This window comes from Nilaparvata lugens, unplaced genomic scaffold (assembly GCF_014356525.2).
Source record: "Nilaparvata lugens isolate BPH unplaced genomic scaffold, ASM1435652v1 scaffold5240, whole genome shotgun sequence".
Classification (NCBI taxonomy): domain Eukaryota; kingdom Metazoa; phylum Arthropoda; class Insecta; order Hemiptera; family Delphacidae; genus Nilaparvata; species Nilaparvata lugens.
This window is the reverse complement of record NW_024091116.1, coordinates 355-22,274: the sequence shown is the minus strand read 5'-3', so window position 1 is coordinate 22,274 and position 21,920 is coordinate 355. Positions and strand designations below refer to the sequence as shown.

The 21,920-nt window shown below is 37.1% G+C and overlaps 1 protein-coding gene across 1 annotated transcript; it reads right to left on the bottom strand.

Annotated features, from left to right (window-relative positions):
* Positions 1–1,888: 1,888 nt before the first annotated feature.
* On the bottom strand, positions 1,889–21,042 carry LOC111062161 (nucleolar protein 14 homolog; the record flags this gene model as incomplete). Its single annotated transcript, XM_039444676.1, has 6 exons — positions 1,889–2,056; positions 4,431–4,609; positions 6,472–6,561; positions 8,389–8,762; positions 9,886–10,046; positions 20,745–21,042. Coding segments are annotated over 6 exons (1,270 nt in total), but the record flags the coding sequence as incomplete, so codon positions are not given.
* Between the last annotated feature and the right edge of the window lie 878 nt (positions 21,043–21,920).

Sequence of the window (21,920 nt, the reverse complement as noted above, 5' to 3'; positions counted from 1 at the left end):
AAATCAAACTAAGATTCATAATGAATCAGCTGGATTATTGATTGCTTGCATTGATACATGCAATTAACTAGTAGTTCTGTGAACAGTAGACCACAAGCAGTTTTCTCCAGACATCTGTGTAATGCATGCGATGAATAATCCACTTGTCAACTGATTGATTATGAATGATTCTACAGTCTGATTAATCCTATCTTCAGAGTAGATGATAGTGATTATCGGAGTATGGAGGAAATACCTTTTCCTTTCATATCTTCAAAATTTTATAAAAAACCTTGTGAATAATCGACGCGCAGTTAGAAAACTAATATTTCTGCCAAATCGCATGTTTATGTTTATGTTTTGAAGGGACGGATTCGAAGATCCAAAGGTTCAAAGAGCCTCACACGTCAACCGAAGCTTATTGTGTGTCCCAAAGGTATGTTAGTTAGGCAAACCAACTCCCGTGCCCTTTACAAGATCCAGGAATTTCTTCCCTATACCGACATCCCATTCCTCACCTGGTTGCTTACAGCCAAACAGCGCCCTTCTTCTAGCTCCAAGACTTTCGCAATCCAGTATGATTTGCTTAGCAGTCTCTTCACACTGATTACAAAGCCTACACATCTGGCTTTCATTTCTGAGTCCAATTGTTCTGAGATGTTTCCTGAAGTGGCCATGTCCAGTTATCGGGGCAATCACCTGCTCGACCTGACCTCTACCCAGACTCACCAGCCAGCTGGTGAAGCGAGGGTTTGCGTCTGCCAGCAGCCTTTTGCCAAGTGCTTGATCAGGGTGACCCTGCCATTGCTGGTGGTGTAAGTCCCTGGACCATTTATTTGTGTGCCAAATCTCATAGAATTCTATCAACGCGTTTGGCCGTAAATGCGTTACATGTATGTATGTACAGACAAGAAAATCCGAATTAAAACATATACCTCACTGCGTTCGGTCAATAACTCAAAGTAAAATGGCATTTTATCTCGACCTTTGTCTGCTCTCAACACGGCTGACCAGTTACCTATATTTCTTGTAGGGGATTAGCTTATGATTATAGTTGTTGTTCACAAAAGATGATTAGCATTGTCGATACATCAACCCAAACAGCTATCAGTCGTTTTCACACCGATATCTCGCCGACACGTCAGGACAGGACAGAATTTACTCTGATGGACAGTATTATCCATTCGCTTGTTAGAATTGGATAACTAGTAGTTCTGTGAACAGTGGACCTCGAACAGATAGGGACCACAGCCTCCTCTTATACTGTCCATCAGAGTAAATCCTGTCTCTATGTCGTGTCGGTGAGATATCGGTGTGAAAACGGCTAGTGGCTGTTGAGGTTTGTGTATCAAAAATGCTAACATCAAAAGCTAATCTCCTCCAAGACATACTGGCAATAGGAGGTCAGCCCGAGTTGAAAGCGGAGAAAGGTCAAGAGAGAAATACAATGTTGCTTTCAGTTATTAATTGCATGCATCATTGCATGCAATTAATAGTTTACACGTCAGCTGATTCTTTACTAAGTTACATTGAGATATTAATTGCATGCGTCATTGCATTAAATTGATAATCCACTGATTTATGATGAATAGTTCTGATTTTTACGGTAATATTGACGTTCGAAGAGACTCCTTTTCCTTTTGTATTATCTTAGAAATGCAAAATTAAAAAAAAAAAACTTATATATACGTCGACGTATATATACTTCAAAAAGGAACATACCTGTCAAATTTCATGAAAATCTATTGCCGCGTTTCACTGTAAATACGGAACATAAATATAAACATGACGAGAAATGAAAAACAGTCGACTTGAATCTTAGACCTTACTTCACTCGATCAATAACTTTTCTTGTTGGATTTACCATTCTATCCGGATCTTTGTGAGCGAATACAATAAGTTGGAGTTTCTAGAATAGACTCACCGTTTCAGTCTCGGGAAAACGAAACTTTTGCTGCTGGTAGTCTGTGTGCTTTTCAATGAGCACCTCCATCAGACAGTTGGCCGAATTCTGCGGCGAAAACTGGGTCAAATCGTAAAGGTGCGGCGACAGATGACTCAGCACCTTCCAACAGTCCTGAAATACATTCAATTCAATTACAATGTGATTGGAATAGTAAAAAATCCAAAATTCGATTCAATTCAAGAAGTTAATTACTACTCATAATATAATAAATCTGGTGTGGCGCACTCACACAACTTTCCTTGCCGTTATGAAAATTTATCACCTGACGCTAGTGTTCCCGCGCATCTCAAGTCTACTATTCAAAGATTTGAGCCAGCTGGTGACAGGGCAATAACGCTGGAGACACACATGAGGTCTGCTATCTCTTCATAGTGAATGATTTAATAGAATCAACAATAATTTGCAATTGAATAATCACATTTTCTCGAACTTGAATCTTTTTTTCAATTTTAGGTGAAAATGTTACTGAACATTAATTGTAGAAATTTTCATGCTCAATCTACTCCACTTGATTTTTTTTGTTTCAATTGTATCTGAAGCCTGATAATTGGGAATCTATCTGCATTGATGGGGCGGAGCTCCTGAAATTTTTACAGATATGGGACTTGTGGCAGTTCATAGAGCTTATCGATGGCTATTTTAGGTATGAATTTGATCAAAATCGTTGGAGCCGTTTCCGAGAAAATCACGAGAAACCCTGTTTTTGACAACATTTTCGCCAATTTAGCCGCCATCTTGAATTGCATTTGATCGAAATTGTTCGTGTCGGATCCTTATAGTGAAAGGACCTTAAGTTCCAAATTTCAAGTCATTCCGTTAATTGGGAAATGAGATATCGTGTACACAGACACACATACACTCATACACACAAACACACACACACACACACACACACACACACACACACACCACACACACACACACACCACACACACACACACACACACACCACACACACACACACACACACACACACACACAGACCAATACCCAAAAACCAGTTTTTGGACTCAGGGGACCTTGAAACGTATAGAAATTTATAAATTGGGGTACCTTAATTTTTTTCGGAAAGCAATACTTTCCTTACCTATGGTAATAGGGCAAGGAAAGTAAAAATTGGCGCATATATGGAGGCATCAATGACAATGGAGTCTGGAGGAGACGGTCAAATGATGAAATAAATGAAATTCTAAAGGGTGATGATGTGGTACGATTCATCAAATCACGAAGATTGCGCTGGGCTGGTCATGTTGAGAGAATGGCGGACCAACGAATGCCAAAAGATTACAAAGTTTTTGAAAATGTTCCACAAAAATGAACAGAGACAGTTTTTCACACAACAAAACTAATAATAGAGTTCCATATTATTATTTCTACTCATAATAAAAAAGTCCAAGGTATCATTGCTGGCATCTCAACAGTCCATGATGATATTATTCTGAGAGCACAAAAGATCTTAGTCTCAGCATTTGACACATGAAACTAAAGACGTCGTTAATTTCCGGACCATCACTTATATTTAAAATGTCGTTTAGGCAATTCAGAGAGTATTTCCTCAGATATTTTTGTCTGAAACCGCTATATAAATCACAATGTAGAAAAATGTGCTCCAGCGTTTCGTCTGCTTCAAAGTCACCACACAATAGACAAGGCACCTGAGGGTTGATTGTATACTTGACACCTTTCAAGTGGAGAACGATGGCTTCAGTATGCATGGAAATCCTTATCTGGCTAAACAGTCTAACTTTATAATGTGGTAAGTTGGATTCAAGATATGGAGCGATGTCGTAGGTTGTCAATTGATGGTAGGCCTCACGAAGAGGTGAATTGATTGCCGCAGCCGCATCCAAATTATACAATTTCTGACGAAAAGACTTGAATAGTCTTTTTATACCAATACAAATTGGCATACAAGTAATCCGCAATATCCCAGATGAGATGTTGCAGTGATCAATGAGGAATCGTCAACCCAGATTTCAAGAGTGTATTCGTTCAGGAGGAAGCCATCTTAAAGAAGTAATTGTCAAGAAGTGATAGATGTTATTAATAATTCTCAAATGGCGAGTCTTGAACTTTACATTAGTTTGAATAAAATCATTTTTGCCCTTCCCACTAATGTTTTATGGCGTTTTTGAAAGTTCCCATTATTCTGGGTCACCCTGTATCATTTTGTATCAAAATAAAATTAAAAAAATGATCTAGTTAACATAGATCTTAGAATGCTTTGTTACGAGAGATACTCTGTATAGTTACATAAATAGAATGTAAAGGAATAAATTATTTTCACTTTTTGTGTAGTTGAGAATTTGATATTGTGGTAATTATTCATATTGAATGAAAAAGACTAAGAAATTGTCAAAAAACCACAGATTTATTGATACTTAGAAAGAGTAACTAACCGAAACTGGTCTTTCTAAGTATCAATAAATCTGTGGTTTTTGACAATTTCTTAGTCTTTTTCATTCAAAATAAATTATTAACTTGCCTGATATTCAGCGTCATTGAGGTGCTGCAAAAGAAACGTGAATAAGTTCTCCAGTTTCTGTCGGTTATTATCTCCTAGACTCGGGTGATACAGTTTGATCAACCTCTCCACAATCACGGCTTGGTCCTTCGCTCCGAAATCGTTCACCAACATCTGGAAGTCCTCGTAGCTTTCTGGCACTGAAAACAGGAAAATTCAATACAATTGTAAACACGTATTGGGTTGAAGAAACGAGACAGGGCCGCCGAAAACAATGGATGTACAGGTAGAAGTTCTAGTGACCCTTCAGTGGTCGCCTATTGTTATTGAATTTTTACATTTTCGTGGTCTATTGTTAAGGTTTCCACTCCGAGGAATATTTTGGTGGACCAGTGTGGTTACTTAAAGGCACTTTCATCTGTAAATCAGTGGTAGCATGCTGTGATTGGATAAACACACAAATTACTATCAATGATGAGTACAAATTTAGTCAAACGTACGTGGTGTGTAAAGCCCACATCGATTTTTGAACGTACATTTGTTTGCCGTACTTATAAATTGTACGAGATTGAATGGAACTTAGCAAACACATGAACACATCATATGTTTTCCAAGGTGTGTTCAATCAAATAGTTTAAAAGGACACCAAAAAACCGTACATTCAACAAGTATTGAATTGTATGTAACTCAAGTTGGTCTGTTTACAGCTTGTGAGCAAGTTGAGTTTCATCAAATAAACCAATGGGAATAATAGAATTACAAGTACTTGATCACTGACTTAGATTCAATAATAATTGTAGAAATTACAAGTAAATATGTAAGGTGCAAAGTAATAGATAAGTTGGTGCTACCAGCTAGAATTGCCTTCAAGAAAGCACACGGGGCCACTAATGAAAGTAATGAAGCGGAATCTGAGGACAATAAAGTATGCTAGTCGAGAGTTAGCATGTACAATAGCCCAGTGTACGTATAGCGGGACCGTCTTGTTCATTTTACACCACGTATTTTATTGAAACTGAAAAGTGTTCTTAACGATTCTGACATTGTCAAAGCCACTAATTTATAAAATCAATGAGACAGCCTACTAGTTTCGGTTGTTACACCATTATCGACCTCCAGTGAACTCTAGTGAACTTTTTCATTTTGATAGCTTGATGATATACAAATCGAAAAACTTTGAAAAATATCACCAGTAGAAAGTTTATTTTTAGCCTTTGCACAGCCTTAATAGAATATAATTGATCATTTTAAACCAGAATGAACAGTTAATATTACACCAATAAACCTGTATCAGTTACCCTCCATAGAAGGCATTGACAAGACAGAGGATCGGCAACGTTGTTCTCCTATCTTTCTCCACTGCCATTATATCGTGAACCTCACTATAGTGGCAGTGATTGGTGAAGGAAAGAGTATCGGTCCTCTTTGTCTTCGAAAGAGAGCCGTGTAAATAAGTAATCTCTTAGATTATATTTTCAACTTGAATAGGTATGTTTCATTACTTCAAAGGCCAAGCCACACAAAGCGTTTTCAGACGTGTCAGCAGGGCAGTTAGCTCCCCGATTGACTGATTCAAATTCAAATATTCTTTATTCCATGAAAAACATGAAGACTACATTGCAATACAAACCATATTTTACTGGAATACCCCTACAAGACTAATCGTCTGAGTGTAGGGGTGGGTTTGATTGGGTTGGCGTTCAGGAATAAGCTGATAATCAGCCAATCGGAGAGCTTCCTGCTCTGCCGACTCGTCTGAAAACGCCTGAAAACCCCGCTTCGTGTGGCTTGGCCCTTGAGGTAATGGAACATACCATTTCAAGTTAGAGTTAATTTACTAGTTTCGTTCAAGTTTTATTTTCAAGTTGAATTGGGTTGGCATTCGGGAATCAGCTGATAATCACCCAATTGGAGAGTTTCCTGGTCTGCAAAAACGTCTGAAAACACCAAAAAAAACCGCTTCGTGTGTCTTGGCCCTTAGTATAAGTACTTGGATTCAAGTCTCAGTTTCCGAGTATAATACAAGATAATACTTTTAAAAAATATATGTAATTCGACTTACTTTTCGGTGTAAGAGGCGGTTCAATAGCATTTTCAACCGGAGCAGATTGTTCTGAAGTGTTAGTTTTCGAAGAAGTTACTGCAGAAGGTTCTGAAACATACAAAACAGTTTATGAATTTTGGATTCCAAGTAAATCCATGATATAATACTACTACTACTCATTGACTCTACGGCCCTTGAAGAGCCTTGGCCTCCTCCACAAGCTTTTTCCATGAATCTGTGTCCTATGCTCGCTGTCTCCATCTTCCTACGCCCAAGGGTTGAAGGTCTGCCTCCATGTCATCCAACCATCTCTTGAGTGGTCTTTGTCCCCTTGGTTGCTGATACAGAGACATACGTGCTGTACGGGTTTCCGGCATCCGTTCCACATGGCCCAACCAACCAATTATAACCATCATATAATGAAGGAAAGATATTGGCTTATACAAGTATAGGAATACTTCTATATACGGGATAGGAAATTCACGAATGATGCATCATCACGTCTCAAATACTCAACTGATTTCAACTTGAAATCTGTCAAGCTTTAGGTTGTAGTTTTTAATTAGACCAGAGAAATCTCCTATAATTAATTCTGCTATTATATATAATTAATTAATGCTATTATTAATTCTGTCATTAGACCCTTACGGAACACGGTCTGCTAATATAGACTAAATTTGAAAACTAAGCTGATATAGACTAAATAAATGGAAGTTAGTAAAATATTGATAATTTAAGGATAATATTACTTAACAAGTTGTTTATACAGAGTGAGTCATATGTATGGGAACCCTTCAATAAATTGGAGACTGTTGTAGATATAATACTGTAACTTTCAGGATAAGTTATTGGTTGAATACTCTACCTTTTGACGTACAACTGTATTTTCAAGCCCTCATAAGGGGGTGACTTAGGGGTTGTAACTCGAATATTTTAATCGTAAACACCCATTGAGTGGTACATCATTATAAAGGTATTTTTAAAACAAGGAAGATGGTATTGATAAAAATGTTTTATTATACTTTTATCAAAAATGACGGCTGATTAAACCTTATCAATTATTTCTTTAAAATCTCAAACTTCAATCAGTTGAAGGGTTCCCATACATATGACTCACTCTGTATAATAAAAAGCCAGTTTGTTTCACTTCTGAAACTGAAGCTATAAGAACAGTGGTAATACGACCACTACGTAACACATCGATATATGCACGATTGGTCCACACAATATAATATATCAAGACAGTAGGGGTATTCACAATGTTGGAGTTAGCTGGCTAAGTCGAGCTATTCGCTAACTCCAGCTATTTGCTAAGTCTGTGTTAACTCAATGCTATAGTGGTACGTTAGAAAAAAATTAACAGACGAGATAGCAGGTAGCACAGGTTTGAGTCCACTAACTGTAGCAATCTCTGTTAAAACGGCAGTCATATGTTTATAATCTTACTTTTGAGATATAATAAACTTTGAGTTAGACAAATTATCCGCTTGGATCGCTACTGCAGTTAACTAATAGCAGATGGTTTTAGATGGGGCGTTCACAATCCAGAGTTATCAAATAGCACTTTAGCTGGAACATTGTGAATACCCCTAATACCTATAATGATCTTTCTTAGTTGATTTTTCTTTCATTAGTATACTGCCACTTTATATCATTGTACGCTGAAATAATGTATCCTATTTTTCTAAAATAAAATCTTTTTGAACTTTATAAACTACAAAACATCTCTAGAATCACTGAATAATTGACATGAAGTTTACAATAAATTATATATAATTTTTCAAGTTCGTGACTGAAATTAAACTTAAAGTTCTAATTGAAATATTCAAGCTCTATCCGTTCTGAAACAAAACGCATAATACTTTTTAGAAACCTACTATGTATTTTTACAATTTATTGGAATACTAGGTTAGTTTAAAAATTGGAAATGCTTACCTTTATTTTTGGATGTTTCAACTGTTCGTTGTACATCCTCCTCCCCCTCCTCCTCCTCCTCGTCCTCCTCTTCCACCAGTTCATCTCGGTCCACTTTCTCATACTCATATTCTTCGTCTTCTTCCTCTTCTTCATCTTCCACTTCTTCTCCCTCTTCTTTACTCTCATCCTTTCCACTCACATCTGCTTCTACTTTATTTTCAACATCATCTTCATTAGCACCGTCTTCATCATTGTCTTCTTCCTCTTCCTCATTTTCATCTTCTTCTTCTTCCTCCTCCTCCTCATCCTCACTTTCATCAGCGATTTTGCCAGCCTCACTTGATTCCTCTTCTTTATCACTCATTTCCTCTGCCTCACTCTGCAGGTCCAATCTGAAAAAAAAACAAATAGAAAAAAATTGAATAATGACAACTAAACAAAGAACAGCTGAGCTTTGGTGTTTAGAAGTTTGTGTTTCTTCCATGGTTTTAAATTTTCTCAAATAACTCAGTATTACTTGTAGTTCTGTGAACAGTAGACCTCACGCAGTATTCTCATCCACAAGTACCAGATGTCAACTGTTTTAAATGTTAACAAACTCAGTTCACGTTTGAATTTGTATTTCATATGACATAATTCATCCAGTTCCGTGATGATCTTTCTATCTGATGAAAATTAATTTTTTAGAATCAAAAATATTATAATTTCTCCAGCATTGTTTAGTTCATTTGTTTATTTTTATTCACCTATTAAATTAGTTTTTTCGAATGTGAGAATATTGATACTGATGGGCACGCATAATAATACCATGACTGCAAAACAAAATATTGAAACCAAAGACCTTAAAGCTGCGATTAGACAAAATTTATTTAAAAAATGTTAATAACTCAATCCTTTTAGATTATATTAGATTGAACATAACTTATCATACACATGATGAACATATGTGTTTGTCAACTTCCGTTCAATCTAATAGAATCTATAAGGATTAAGTTATAACCATTTTGTTAATAACTTTGGTGTAAACCCAGCTTAAAGATGCATACCTCTTTAATGTCTTTGATTGGAACTATAGACCTTATACAAATACAGTAATAGACTGGCTTCTCCACACATCTGTGTAATCACTTGTCAGCTGATTTATGATGAATAATTCTATAGTCTGATTTTTACCCTAATATTGGCGTATGAAGGAGGTTCCTTTTTCCTTTTATATTATCCTTGAAATGCAAAATTTCCAAAAACCTTGTATATACGTCGACGCGCAATTTAAAAAGGAACATACCTGTCAAATTTCATGAAAATCTATTACCGCGTTTCGCCATAACATATAAATATATAAACATTTAAACATAAAGAGAAATGCCAAACCGTCGACTTGAATCTTAGACCTCACTTCGTTCGGTCAATAATGTTACTGGACATTTTTGTAGCAAAATTCTAGGAGAATCTATTCGACTGTTTCACCTTTCGTGGAAAGCTCTGTATATTTTTTCAGAATATATATATACTCACCCATCATCCAGGTCATCAGCACTCTGATGTTTTATTTTTGTTGATGTGGAAGTTGAAGCATCGTTGGGCTGCATCCGTTTAATTCTCTCAGCTTCCAACTGCTCCAGTTTCATCTTCTCCTCTCTGGCGATGTCCTCCTCACTCCTCAGTTTGTCGGTTGGCTACAACAATTCAATCAAACAAAAATCAAAATTAATTTCAAAAAACGATACAACGAGAATTGACTATAGTGAGGTCCTCGTTATAATGGCAGTGGAGAAAGATAGCAGATCAACGTTGCAGATGCTCGTCTTGTCAATGCCTTCTATAAACGGTAGCTGATACAGGTTTATTGATGTCATATTAACGGTTTATTCTCGTTCAAAATAATCAATTATACCGAGTGATTAAAAAAGGACTTTACAGCTTTGAAAATTCATCGAAATCTTATTAAACAAGGTACAGAGCTGGTTTTGGTGTTGTTTTAAAGGAAAACACTCCAAGTTTTGACTCGCAAAGTGCCTGGTCGTGCCGCTCAAGCGCTAGCGGCAGTTACATCAAACATGGCTGCCTTCACTGGACCCGTGCGTGCTATCTATGTGCTTTGGTTTAAAAAAAGGCATAGTGTACCTTGATATGTTGCAAAAAGGTTTGATACCACAGATCGATGACTATGACCGAGAACGAAATGTTTTCCTTGACGCACCGCCATCTGACTGACGTTCGGGGATTTTCTTTATGAGCGGTTTCCAAATCAGTGGATTGGCGGTAATGCGCCAATTGCATGGACCCTCGTTCCCCCACACATTACACCGCTGGATTTTATCCTTGTGGGGTTTCATAAAAGATATGGTGTACGTACCTCCTTTGCCAGTCACTCTACCTGAACTTAGAGCAAGGATTTGCGCTGCTGTTGAGCAAGTTACACCTGAAATGCTAGTGCGAGTCTGGGAAGAAATCGACTATCGATTGGATGTCTGCAGGATAACCAACGGAAGTCACATAGAACATCTTTAGTTTTAGGTAAAAAAACTTGAAGTGTTTTCCTTTAAAACAACACCAAAACCAGCTCTGTACCTTGTTTAATAAGATTTATATGAATTTTATGAAGTTGTCAAGTCCTTTTTCAATCACTCGGTATTTTATGAAGCAAGAAATTATATTTCATAATAAATTTTCATAATTAAGATGAAATATTTTGCCAATTAATGATAAATTCTACTTTGTTAAAAGACGATCTGGCAACAGAGCAAAGCGAGGAAGAGTTAGCGCTATCAGCTTTGTTGAATGATAGACAAGGATAGCAATACCATTGCCAATCAAACACTGCCATTATAACGTGGACCTCACTATAGTTTGAAATGATCAAGGCTGGAAGGTATCTATAGTACAAAGTACAATCAATACTCCAGATTTATCTTTTTCTCTCTGGCTGCAAAATTCATTCAAAAATGTATTGGGTTTTCAACCCAGTTTGACAATACATGATATTTGTAACATTGATAAAAACACTTCACATTTATGGGCTACTTTTGTAAAAAATAATAAAAACAATATGAAAACGTGTAGTACCCTTTATTATTATTCAAAATTTCAACTTGAAAATGACTCAAGTAAGTTGAAATATTTCAAAGTTTTTAATAATGAAGGGTACAACAAGTTTTCTTATTGTTTTTATTAATTTGTAAAATTGATTTATTCGTTGATGTTACACTGATGTAATATTAATAATATCGAGTGACCTGGCTGGATCAGGTCTGGTGTCAGAGTTTACAGGTCACACCCAATCAATTTCAGACCCTCTGACATGATCTAACGACTGATCTTAGGCAGCCGGGACCAACGATATAACGTGTCCATCCGAACACGGACAACTGATGTAATATAACATTGGTAGATGAAATACTAAGGCAGTCCTCATGTTTAAGGCAGTCCTCACACTTACGCGACTCAAGTCGAGAAGAGACTGCGACTCTTGTCTCTTCTCGACGCTGCATGTGTTTTCAAATGGTGACACTCAGACCAGTCGATTCTAAAGTGGGAGAGAAATTACTCTTAACACGGCTCTTTCTCGAAGACGGAGAGGTCCGATGCTCTATCCTCCACTAATTACTCCCACTACCTAGCAGCATTCTCCTTCTTTTGTGTCTGTGTGAGAGAGCTTTGCAACGCGACGCACCAACACTCCACCTATTGCTGACAATGTTCCAAGTCATATACTGATCAGCAGGTATACTATTGTTTTCATCACAAGAGCATGAAGCAAAATGACACGGCGCATCCAATTGTGCACAGGATGTCTGTCTGTGTCTACGCTACAAACTGAGGAGAGAGAAATGAGTTTCTCCTCTTCATGTTAAAAGTAATATATCTCAGACTTTAGTCTCCGCGACCTCACGACTGTGAGACAGAGTCGAGCGTCGACTCGACATGTTGGTCGAGCCTCGACTTGAGTTGCATACATAGTACCATATATTTTTAATGAAAGTGAGGTTATGTTGTATGAGAGTGATGTTTTATCATTTCAAATAAGACAATAATAAGAATTAGATAAGACAATATATTCATAATAATTATAAAATCTGTTACATGCACAGTAGTGACGAATTTTATCTCATATTTTTAATAATGTGAGGTTAGAAATGGAGTAGCATGGAACTGAAATAGTGTCAATGAGCAAGAAAGTCGTAAGGTCGAGAGACTGGAGTATTCTCGACTGGAGTCGTACGATTTGAGTCGAGGTAGTGTGAGTTGAGCGTAAGGGTAGAAACACACTGAAAGCTGAGCGGAGCGTCGTGAACAATATCATGTTAAGTAATGAACTGTAACACACTGGAAGCGTCTACTCGCAGAGCGGAGCGTGGCGTCAAACTTTTGAACAAGCTGGTTTTGTTTTTTGGAGCGTCAAAGTGCGAGTGCCAGTCTGGTCTACTCTTGTACATAAAAATGCAGTTGTTCTACTACATTTCCCCACCATCTAGTACATTAAATTTAATGTTTGCCCAAATTCCCCTGTAATGTGTATTATTTGATTATTCAAAAGAGAAAATTTATCTATTACACTTTGAAAACAAAAGTAAGGCAATTCTAATCCATTTCATTCATATTTCTACGAAATTAAAAAAATTCATCAATTTTCTCACCATCTAGTAAATTTTATGGTTATATCCAATACTTTAAGTAATTATTCTCACAAAGTAATGTCTGTGCAAACTTGAACAACGCCATTTTCTAGGCCCTTGACGTTTGACGCTCAGACGCTTCCTTTGAGTATCATGAACGTTCTGACCACGCCACGCCACGCCCCGCTCCGCTCCGCTCCGCCTTCAGTGTGTTTGTACCCCAAGTTTAATTATCGCAGTGGCGATATCGTAACCAATGGAGTAAAAACAAAGCAATCAAGTCATCGAGATCTATTTGATCAGACTCCTATTCGGTCGGTTTGAGTGGGATTAGTTCAATTAGAGCTTGTCGGTATTATAAAGAGTGGTGCAGTGGAACCGCTAGTACTCGTCGACGGGAGGGGGTATTACCCTGAAACGAATGTTGGCAGACGGCCCATACTAAGCCTTTTCAGCTGCTATGAGCGTTCGAACGTACAACATCGTGTGTACGCTGTCGAGCAGTTTTTTAGAAACATTGAAATAGTAGTCACAGTGCAACAACGCTTTTCCGTCAAGATTTCAGAGTTGGATGTTGAGGTGCAATGCCCGATCGAAATACTGTACTCTGATGGGTTGAAGCGTTCAGAAGTAGTGGCTTTGTGATGAGAAAGAAACCACCTGGTCTTCCCCGTTCAGTTCGTGCTCCAGAGAATGCAGACCGAGTCAGAACAGCAGTTGTTACTGGTCCTAGACGATCGACTCGACGACATGGTCTCAGGACTAGACAACACCCCCGTCGCCGAGTACTAGTGTTTCGAAAAACACGCGTTTCCTCTGCACCACTCTGTATATGTTCACTGTCACTGTTATGCTTATCCAGCTTTCTACTCGGTTGAACGGACCAAGTGGGAATAATTTCCCTGTACTGGGCACATTCACTGATGAGCCTGGTTTTCACTAGTAGAGTAAGAGCCGTTTGCACAGTATAGATTGCTAAACTCGATTAAGTTGATCCGAAAGTTTAAACTTGAATCGGTTTTCTCAGTGCATTTACTAATCCAGTTCAAGTTAAACTAGTTTAGCGTTAAGTTGGTAATAGAATGTCATCGTTTATACTATCAGGAAGGCTTATTTAAGAAAGGCTGATTAACGATACTGTACTCGATTGAAGCCGATTACCGCTCTTTGAGTCTTCCTTTGGACAGAGCTCACCCTCACTACTATCTCTCGCATCGAAGATAGCCTGTTGCTGGATCCACGTGGATTTCTTATCTACTTCGACTACGGTACCGGACTCTTTCTCTACAATAGTTATTTATTCTGTGAAGAGTTGACATTACCGACACTATCATTAATCTGACTGCTATTGTTGTTTGGCTAAACACAGAGATAACGAAATTCGCAAGAGCGGTTGACTTTAAAGACACTGCGTTCAATATTCAATGACAGTCTGTTTAGAATTCAATAATTTCACCATTGATAATAAATATATTGTGTGTAATTTTATTGTTTCTTTGTTTGAAAAAGTCTATGCTTACTATAGGCTATGTGATTCAGGATTCTGTATAAGAATAATAATTACTATTTTGATGGACAAGGTAGATAGTTGCAGCATTCTTTCAATAGACTTCGGTCAATAAGAGTAGTTTTTTATCATAACCAATTTAATACGATTCATAAATTAACACGAGTGTACTACAATAGAATTCCTTAATCAAAAATAGAAGACTATAAAAGAAAAAAATTTTGGAAAAAATATTAATAGATATCAGATAAATAACTTAATTGAATAGGCATAAATATAATTAACTCATTCACATTATATCAATATGTCACTAACTGAGGCTAAAACTATAAGAGGCAAACCTGGTATTATTCACAATTCATTTTTGTTCCGTAAGTCTGGCACTCTTAAAAGTTCTGGGGCGCATTCCTGGAGATGCACCTATAAAGAATGTCCTGCTACTCTAAAAACCTCCCCCGGGAAGACCACTATTTTGGAAGTCAAGGAAGTACATAATCATTCCCGTAATGACCTAGACACAGAAGAAACTACAGACCCTGATCTTCAATCATTTTATGAAAAGTCGGATGATGAAAAATCTTCGGTACACGAATACAATACTTCAACCCAGATTATGCCTCCTGTACCTGCCAGTAATAATAACTCTGATTCCAGTTCAAACTGCATGGATAGTCAGAATCACTTGCTTCATCTCACAAATCCCCCGTTGCACAATAACTCCCTCAATAATTCTGAAACTGAATCTATCCTGAATAGGCATTTAGTACTCTCACTCCCACTTCCTACATTCTCAAATTTAAGTGCCGAGTTGGACTATTTGAGGTCGAAATTTGTCGAGATTGACAATATTAAAGCAGCCCTATTGAAAAGAGCAGTCGAGATAGAGGCGTCTGACCTCATGTTGCCCTCTGCTTCCGGTGGTGAAGGAGGTGAGAGCGAGTATTTTTTATCAAAAAATGACACTTCTGTACAAACTTCCCAACAGGAATTAGACATGCACCCATCTCCTGACATCAATCACTTAAATAAACTAATAGAGCAGATGACAACCTCATTGGAAACACTGGAAGTTGATAACTCATTCCTACGAAATAAAATCAAGGAATTGGAAGACACACTCCAATCATATAAGTGTTATAGACCTTCGATCAGTGGAAATGTTGGGAAAGACGTTATCCTTTCGAATTCTCCTGTAAAACATAAATCGGGTGTACGTGCACTGGTAGTGGGCGATTCAATGATTAAGCATTTCAAATTGAGAAGAGGTATGGATATGGATAACTCTTTATTCAAATCATATTCTGGAGCAAATGTTGTATCGTTGACAAGGACTTTATCCTGCTATGACAACCTCTATGATATAATAATAATACATGTGGGTACAAATGATGTTTGGGATTCTTTAACACCAGACGATCTGGGATATAAAATGGAAAATCTTATCAGAGTAGCAAAATCAAAATTCACCTCAGGGAAATTAGTGATAAGTGGTCTTCTCTACAGGTTGGACACGGACTACAGATATATAGACGCAATTAATGGCGTGATTGAATGGTATTGTGGTCGAAATAATTGCATGTTTGTAGATCCAAACTGTTGGGTACGTGGTCGCACTTTTGCAAGAGATGGACTTCATCTCAATCGTAAGGGCTCAAATATTCTAAAGATTTATTCAATCGGATCATACTAGACTGTAAAAAAAAAGAAGTACTAAGTTCAGCTCCATTAAAGTCTCAGGAGGAACAGAGCATGCAAATTCACAGCGACAATGATGCAACTCGTCAACTCAATACACGTCTCTCTCTGGTAAGCAACACTCAAAACTCAACTGTGAATGGGGCTATGCAACAAAACCATTTTTTGTCTCCAGATCAAGTTCATCACAATTTGAGGTAGAGATAGATGATTGTGATGATCGGTCTGTTGAAGATTGGATTATTAGGGACACCAACAGTAAGAATATTTCATTCATGTCTTTGAACTTGTCTGATTTGGGAGATGACTGTGACAATGAGAAAAACCCCATTGACGTACTGGACAAATCTAATTACAACCCTCAAAGTCGCGGCAGGTTTACTAAAGACAATTCTTTGAAAATTGTTGCAATAAATGCGCAGTCAATGAGAAATAAGATGGGACTTATTGAAACATTACTATTAGACAATCATGCCGACATTATTTGTGTAAGTGAACATTGGCTGTACAAAGAAGAGCTACCGTTTTATACACCAAACAAATATCTTCTCGCAAGTAGCTTTTGTAGGAGTCGCCCACTCTCACATGGAGGGTCGGCTGTATTTGTCAGAGAGAATCTCAAATATGAGGAAATTGACATATCAAGTCACTGCAGAAATTTTATATCTGAGGCCTCAGCAATAATTTTGAAAGATTTTAATCTGATTGTCATGACGTTATATCGCACACCCAACTCCAATGTCCATGATTCTATAGATAAAATGGAAACGCTATTGATTGAGTTAGGGAAATACAAGTACAGTAATCTGTTAGTAGCGGGCGATTTTAATGTAAATATTCTGAATATGTCAAATGAAACTCAGCATTTTTTAAATATGATGAGATCCTTTGACCTATATCCAGTACATGCCAAACCAACAAGAAATCTCTCATGTTTGGACAATATTTTCACGAACATTGATAAGGAGTTTGTTTTCACGTTTCTAACTGAAGAAGGAATAATCTCAGACCATGCAGCCGTTTGGGCAGTTATTACATACAAGAAAACTGAAGAAAATTATGATAGCTCTGGACCCAGTTTTTTCAATAAACGCCTCCTCTCCACCAAGGCTTGATAATTTGAACATCTATCTGATGTATTACGACTGGTCACCTCTGTATTTATGGATGACATAAACACGGCCTTCAATTTTTTCCTGGATGTCATTGAGTCCTCGTTCAATATGAATTGTCCTGTAGTGAAAGTACGGAATCGGAATAATGAATCAGCAAGGCCTAAGAAAAATGGCTGGTTCACTCCTAAACTTGCTGTCATGAAAACGTGGTTGTTGTGTCTCTATGACAGATGGAAACTTACCTCGAATATAGAAGATAAAATCAGATTCAGCAAATTCAAAACGAAATATAATTAGCAATCAGACAAGCAAAAATTTGTGCAAATGACAAGGCAATCATTGAGTCATCAAACAGATGTAAGGCAGCCTGGCGAGTTATTAGGGCTGAGACTGGCCAAAGAAAGGTCAGTGCAGATATCCCGATTTCCCCTGATATACTAAACCAGTGCTTTGTTGATGCCACTGATGCCAATTTAGATTTAGACTCTGGCACTTCGCATGCTGACTTGCTCGAAAACTTTCCATTCAATGAGCACCATAAAATTGACAGGGCCTTCAAATGGAGAGAGGTCAGTGTTCAAACAGTTACTGAAATTGTTACAGGACTTAGTAATTCTCATAGTGAAGATGTCTATGGTCTCAGCAATTATGCAGTGAAAAAACTCTTACTAGCCTTAGTTCTACCTCTGACATACCTGATAAATTTTATCATGAGGAGCAGTACTTTTCCTGAATGTCTTAAACTATCAAAAATCACACCCATTTATCGTCCCATAGCTATTGTGCCTATTTTTAGCAAAATCATTGAAGCATGTCTTTTTGAACAGCTCTATGAATACTTCACATCAAATGGTCTACTCTACCAACATCAATATGGATTCAGACACAAGCACTCTACTGTTATGGCAGTGGAAAAGATAGTTGATGTAATACTAGAAAGTTTTGAAAAGAACATGTAGTCGGGACCTGTCTAGTAGATTTGAGTAGAGCTTTTGACACTATCTCTCATGACTTTCTCCTAAATAAATTGGCTTTTTATGGGATTTGCAAAACTGAGCTACAATTGCTGAAGTCATATCTCCAAAACAGAAAACAAATGGTTGTGATCGGTAACTCCTCTTCCGAAATTATGAATGTAGCTGCGGGGGTACCACAGGGCTCAGTTTTGGGGCCTTTTCTGTTTCTTGTCTTTGTAAACGACTTCAGCTATAATGTTCCATATTTAAGTGTATTATATGCTGATGACACGACTATTGTTGCTACAGACCCATTGATAGAAAGAGTACAGAATAAACTTGACAATGCTCTGTCTACGGCCAGGACGTGGTATGTGGCCAATGGACTGAAATTGAATGAGGATAAAACTGAGATATTGTTTTTCTCCCTCAAAGACAAGTTGAGTAATGGCCTGATTAAACCGGTCAAACTTCTTGGACTTTATATGGACTATAAGCTGAACTGGGACACACATATTGAGCACCTTTCAAAAAAATTATCTCGTATAGTCTATTTATTGAGAAAACTGAGAGGCTGCGTGAATTTGGATACACTCATATTGACCTATTTTGGGCTTTTCCACTCACATTTGAGTTATGGTGTGCGTCTATGGGGTAATTCCGTTCATGCTAAAACAGTGTTCTTATGGCAGAAAAAGGCTCTTAGAGCTATCCTAGGACTAACACAGCGAGATTCATGCAGGCCACATTTCCCTAATTTGGGTATACTAACCCTCCCATCTCTCTTCATTTATTCAAATTTAATTCACGTCAAGAAAACTCAGAAAATTTTCCATTCATGAAGATTACCATGCATATAATACCAGGAACAGTAGGAACATTGTAGCACCACAAATAAGACTCACTAAAACTATGAGAAGCCATACTTTCCAACAGTGCATATTGTATAATAAACTGCCTCAAATAACCAGGAATCTGCCTCCAAACAAATTTAAGAAATTGTATAAGTTATCTGAAAAATAATGCCTTTTACTCACTTGAGGAATACCTGAATACCTGAATTGAATGTATTTTATGTAATGTAGATATGCTTTATCTGTTCAATTTGTATCGATTTTCTGTTCAATTGTGTGTAGACTACTTTTTAAAAGTATGTATTATGACTTGCCTAATGCTATAATTGTAGCCTGATGGTTAATAAAACGAATCTTGAATCTTGAATCTTGAATCTTGTTTTCAATCGAAGACACTATTAAAAATTGTCTATTTTTCTATCAGTGGTTTATTCATCAAATAATACATTGCAGTTTGCGGACTCAGCAAACCGTTACAAAAAATTCTCTATCCAGGATAAATTATCTTTTGCCAATTTTCTCAGTTCAATTTCTTCGCAGTCCTCTTATCAATCGCATTAAAACTTCTATAATTCCTCCATTACAATTATTTTTACATTCATAATGATTTACTATAACCTAAATTATAATAATTATCGTCTACAGAAGCATTAAAAACAACCGTCGAAAAATAACTTACTATAAGCTGTTTCCCCCATCAAATCTTTACAGATGTCAAGTTAATCCAAATTATTTGGTTTAAACCTCCTGCTTTGGAGGTTTAAACTTTCCCAGAGTTTAAACTCAATACAGAGTTTAAACTGATACTGTGCAAATGGAATTTTAGTTTAAACCAAAAAAATCCAGATTTGGTTTAAGCTTTAGCTTAAACTTACACTGTGCAAACGGCCCTAAGTGGTCAAGTAACTGGCATACTAACTCTACTCTACTTACTTGGTCGAGTAACTGTTTTCACTACAATTGAGAATAGAAGGTAAAATCATAGCATATTTCTACTCTACTCTACGGCACGACACTGCTCTACTACCTCGAGACTGCTTTCATTAGCATAGTAGTGGTAGAGTAGAGTGAGAAGCAGTGGTGGGGGAAGGCAAGTGGTAAAGTGCTATCCCACACTACACTACTAAAAACTTGTACTCCACCTTGACTCTACTCTATAAGAATCTAAGAATATTCAATTTGTCCAAGAACAATTACATGATTGCATGAGACATTGTCATGATAGTTATAATATTCAACTAAATCTTAATATTATATACAAATAAAGTCATAATAAAAACAAACTACGCATTTAAAAAAATCATAATACATTCAAATATTCACTTCTCATAGTACTCTTTCAAGCTGTAAAAGGGATTTTTGACTAGAAAGATGTAAAGCGCATCTATAAACTTGAAAAACGGAAAATTTATCATTTCTTGTGGAAGGTGATTGAAGAGGCTCAACCTACATTTACATGCTTCTAAGTTCTTGATAACCGTACTTGTGTAGATCTATATTACTCTACCATGAACGTTTTATTGGAGAGTTCACAAGATAGTTAGTACTTGCCCAGAGAACTATACCACTAACTCTACTAATGAAAACCAGGCTTTACTATAATAAGACTAAATTTGAAAACGTGCACCCACCTTGCCGCGCGACTCAAACCGCAACTGCCGCATGAGGTGGTCGTAGCTCTGCTTCTCAGGTCGTTCCTCCTCGTCACCCGCCTTCTCCTTTTGTCCAGCATTGACTAGAGGCAACAGCTCCTGCCAGTCGCGTCGAGACGCTCTGTCAACTCGAGCGTCTGCTCCTTGGCGCGCGCCTTCTCGGCGCGACGTCGCTTCGACTCGGCGATCAGCTCGTCGATCAGCGTCGGCGCGCGACTTCTCCGCTGCCGAGTCACGCAGCATGCCCCGCCGAAATGCGCCTCGCCAGACGAACGCGCTGCAGAACAGATACGTCAAATCGAAAATCAAATTTATTGCCAAATTCACAAATACATGAAAAACAAAATTCATCCAAACCATTAAGTCATATGAAGCGTTTTGAAAATAGCTGAGGTTTAGAGAAAGAAGACAGGAAAAGAAGAAGATAGGAGAAGAGGAAGAAGAACACAGGAAAGGAAGAGTTAGAAAAAAGTAGCTTAGAAGAAATAAATTTTTCTGGTAATATACAAAGTGCGCCAGTGAAACTTACTTCTTTGAAAGGTCAATAAAAACAAAAGTAATTTAGTTATTGTTCTAATCTTTTTTATATGAGAATACAATTTCTCAATTTTTTTTCATGCAGTCTTTAAAATGACATCAGATCAATGGCGACCCCCATCGCGCATACACTTATGAACTCGATTTTGAAATTGTATTGTAATGGAATTGATAAATGTGGTTGAACTAATTTGATTTATCATGTAATTTAAAATTTGTAACAAAATAATTAATATTGATTGTATTCAAAGATTACAGGTCCTAACTCTCTAGGAGTTGGATACAGAAATTAATAAAAGTAATGCTGTTATATTATAATTGATAAATAAGATGTACTGATCAAATAAATGAGGGGTTAAATATCGCTTGGCTAACGAGAGGTTAATTTGGATCTTACTCTTTATCTCATGAGAAAGGTTTTAATTGTAAAATAATTAAATGTAGAATGATATATAATATTTATTGATAATTCAAAAAGAATTATTTTCAAAAGATAAAATATGATTTCAAATAATATTGAAAAGATATACCCTCAGATAAAAATAATATAATTAATTTGGCACTCACTCTACCCAAATGGGAGACCCTCTCAGTAGGGAGAAGTCGGGCTGGTTGATC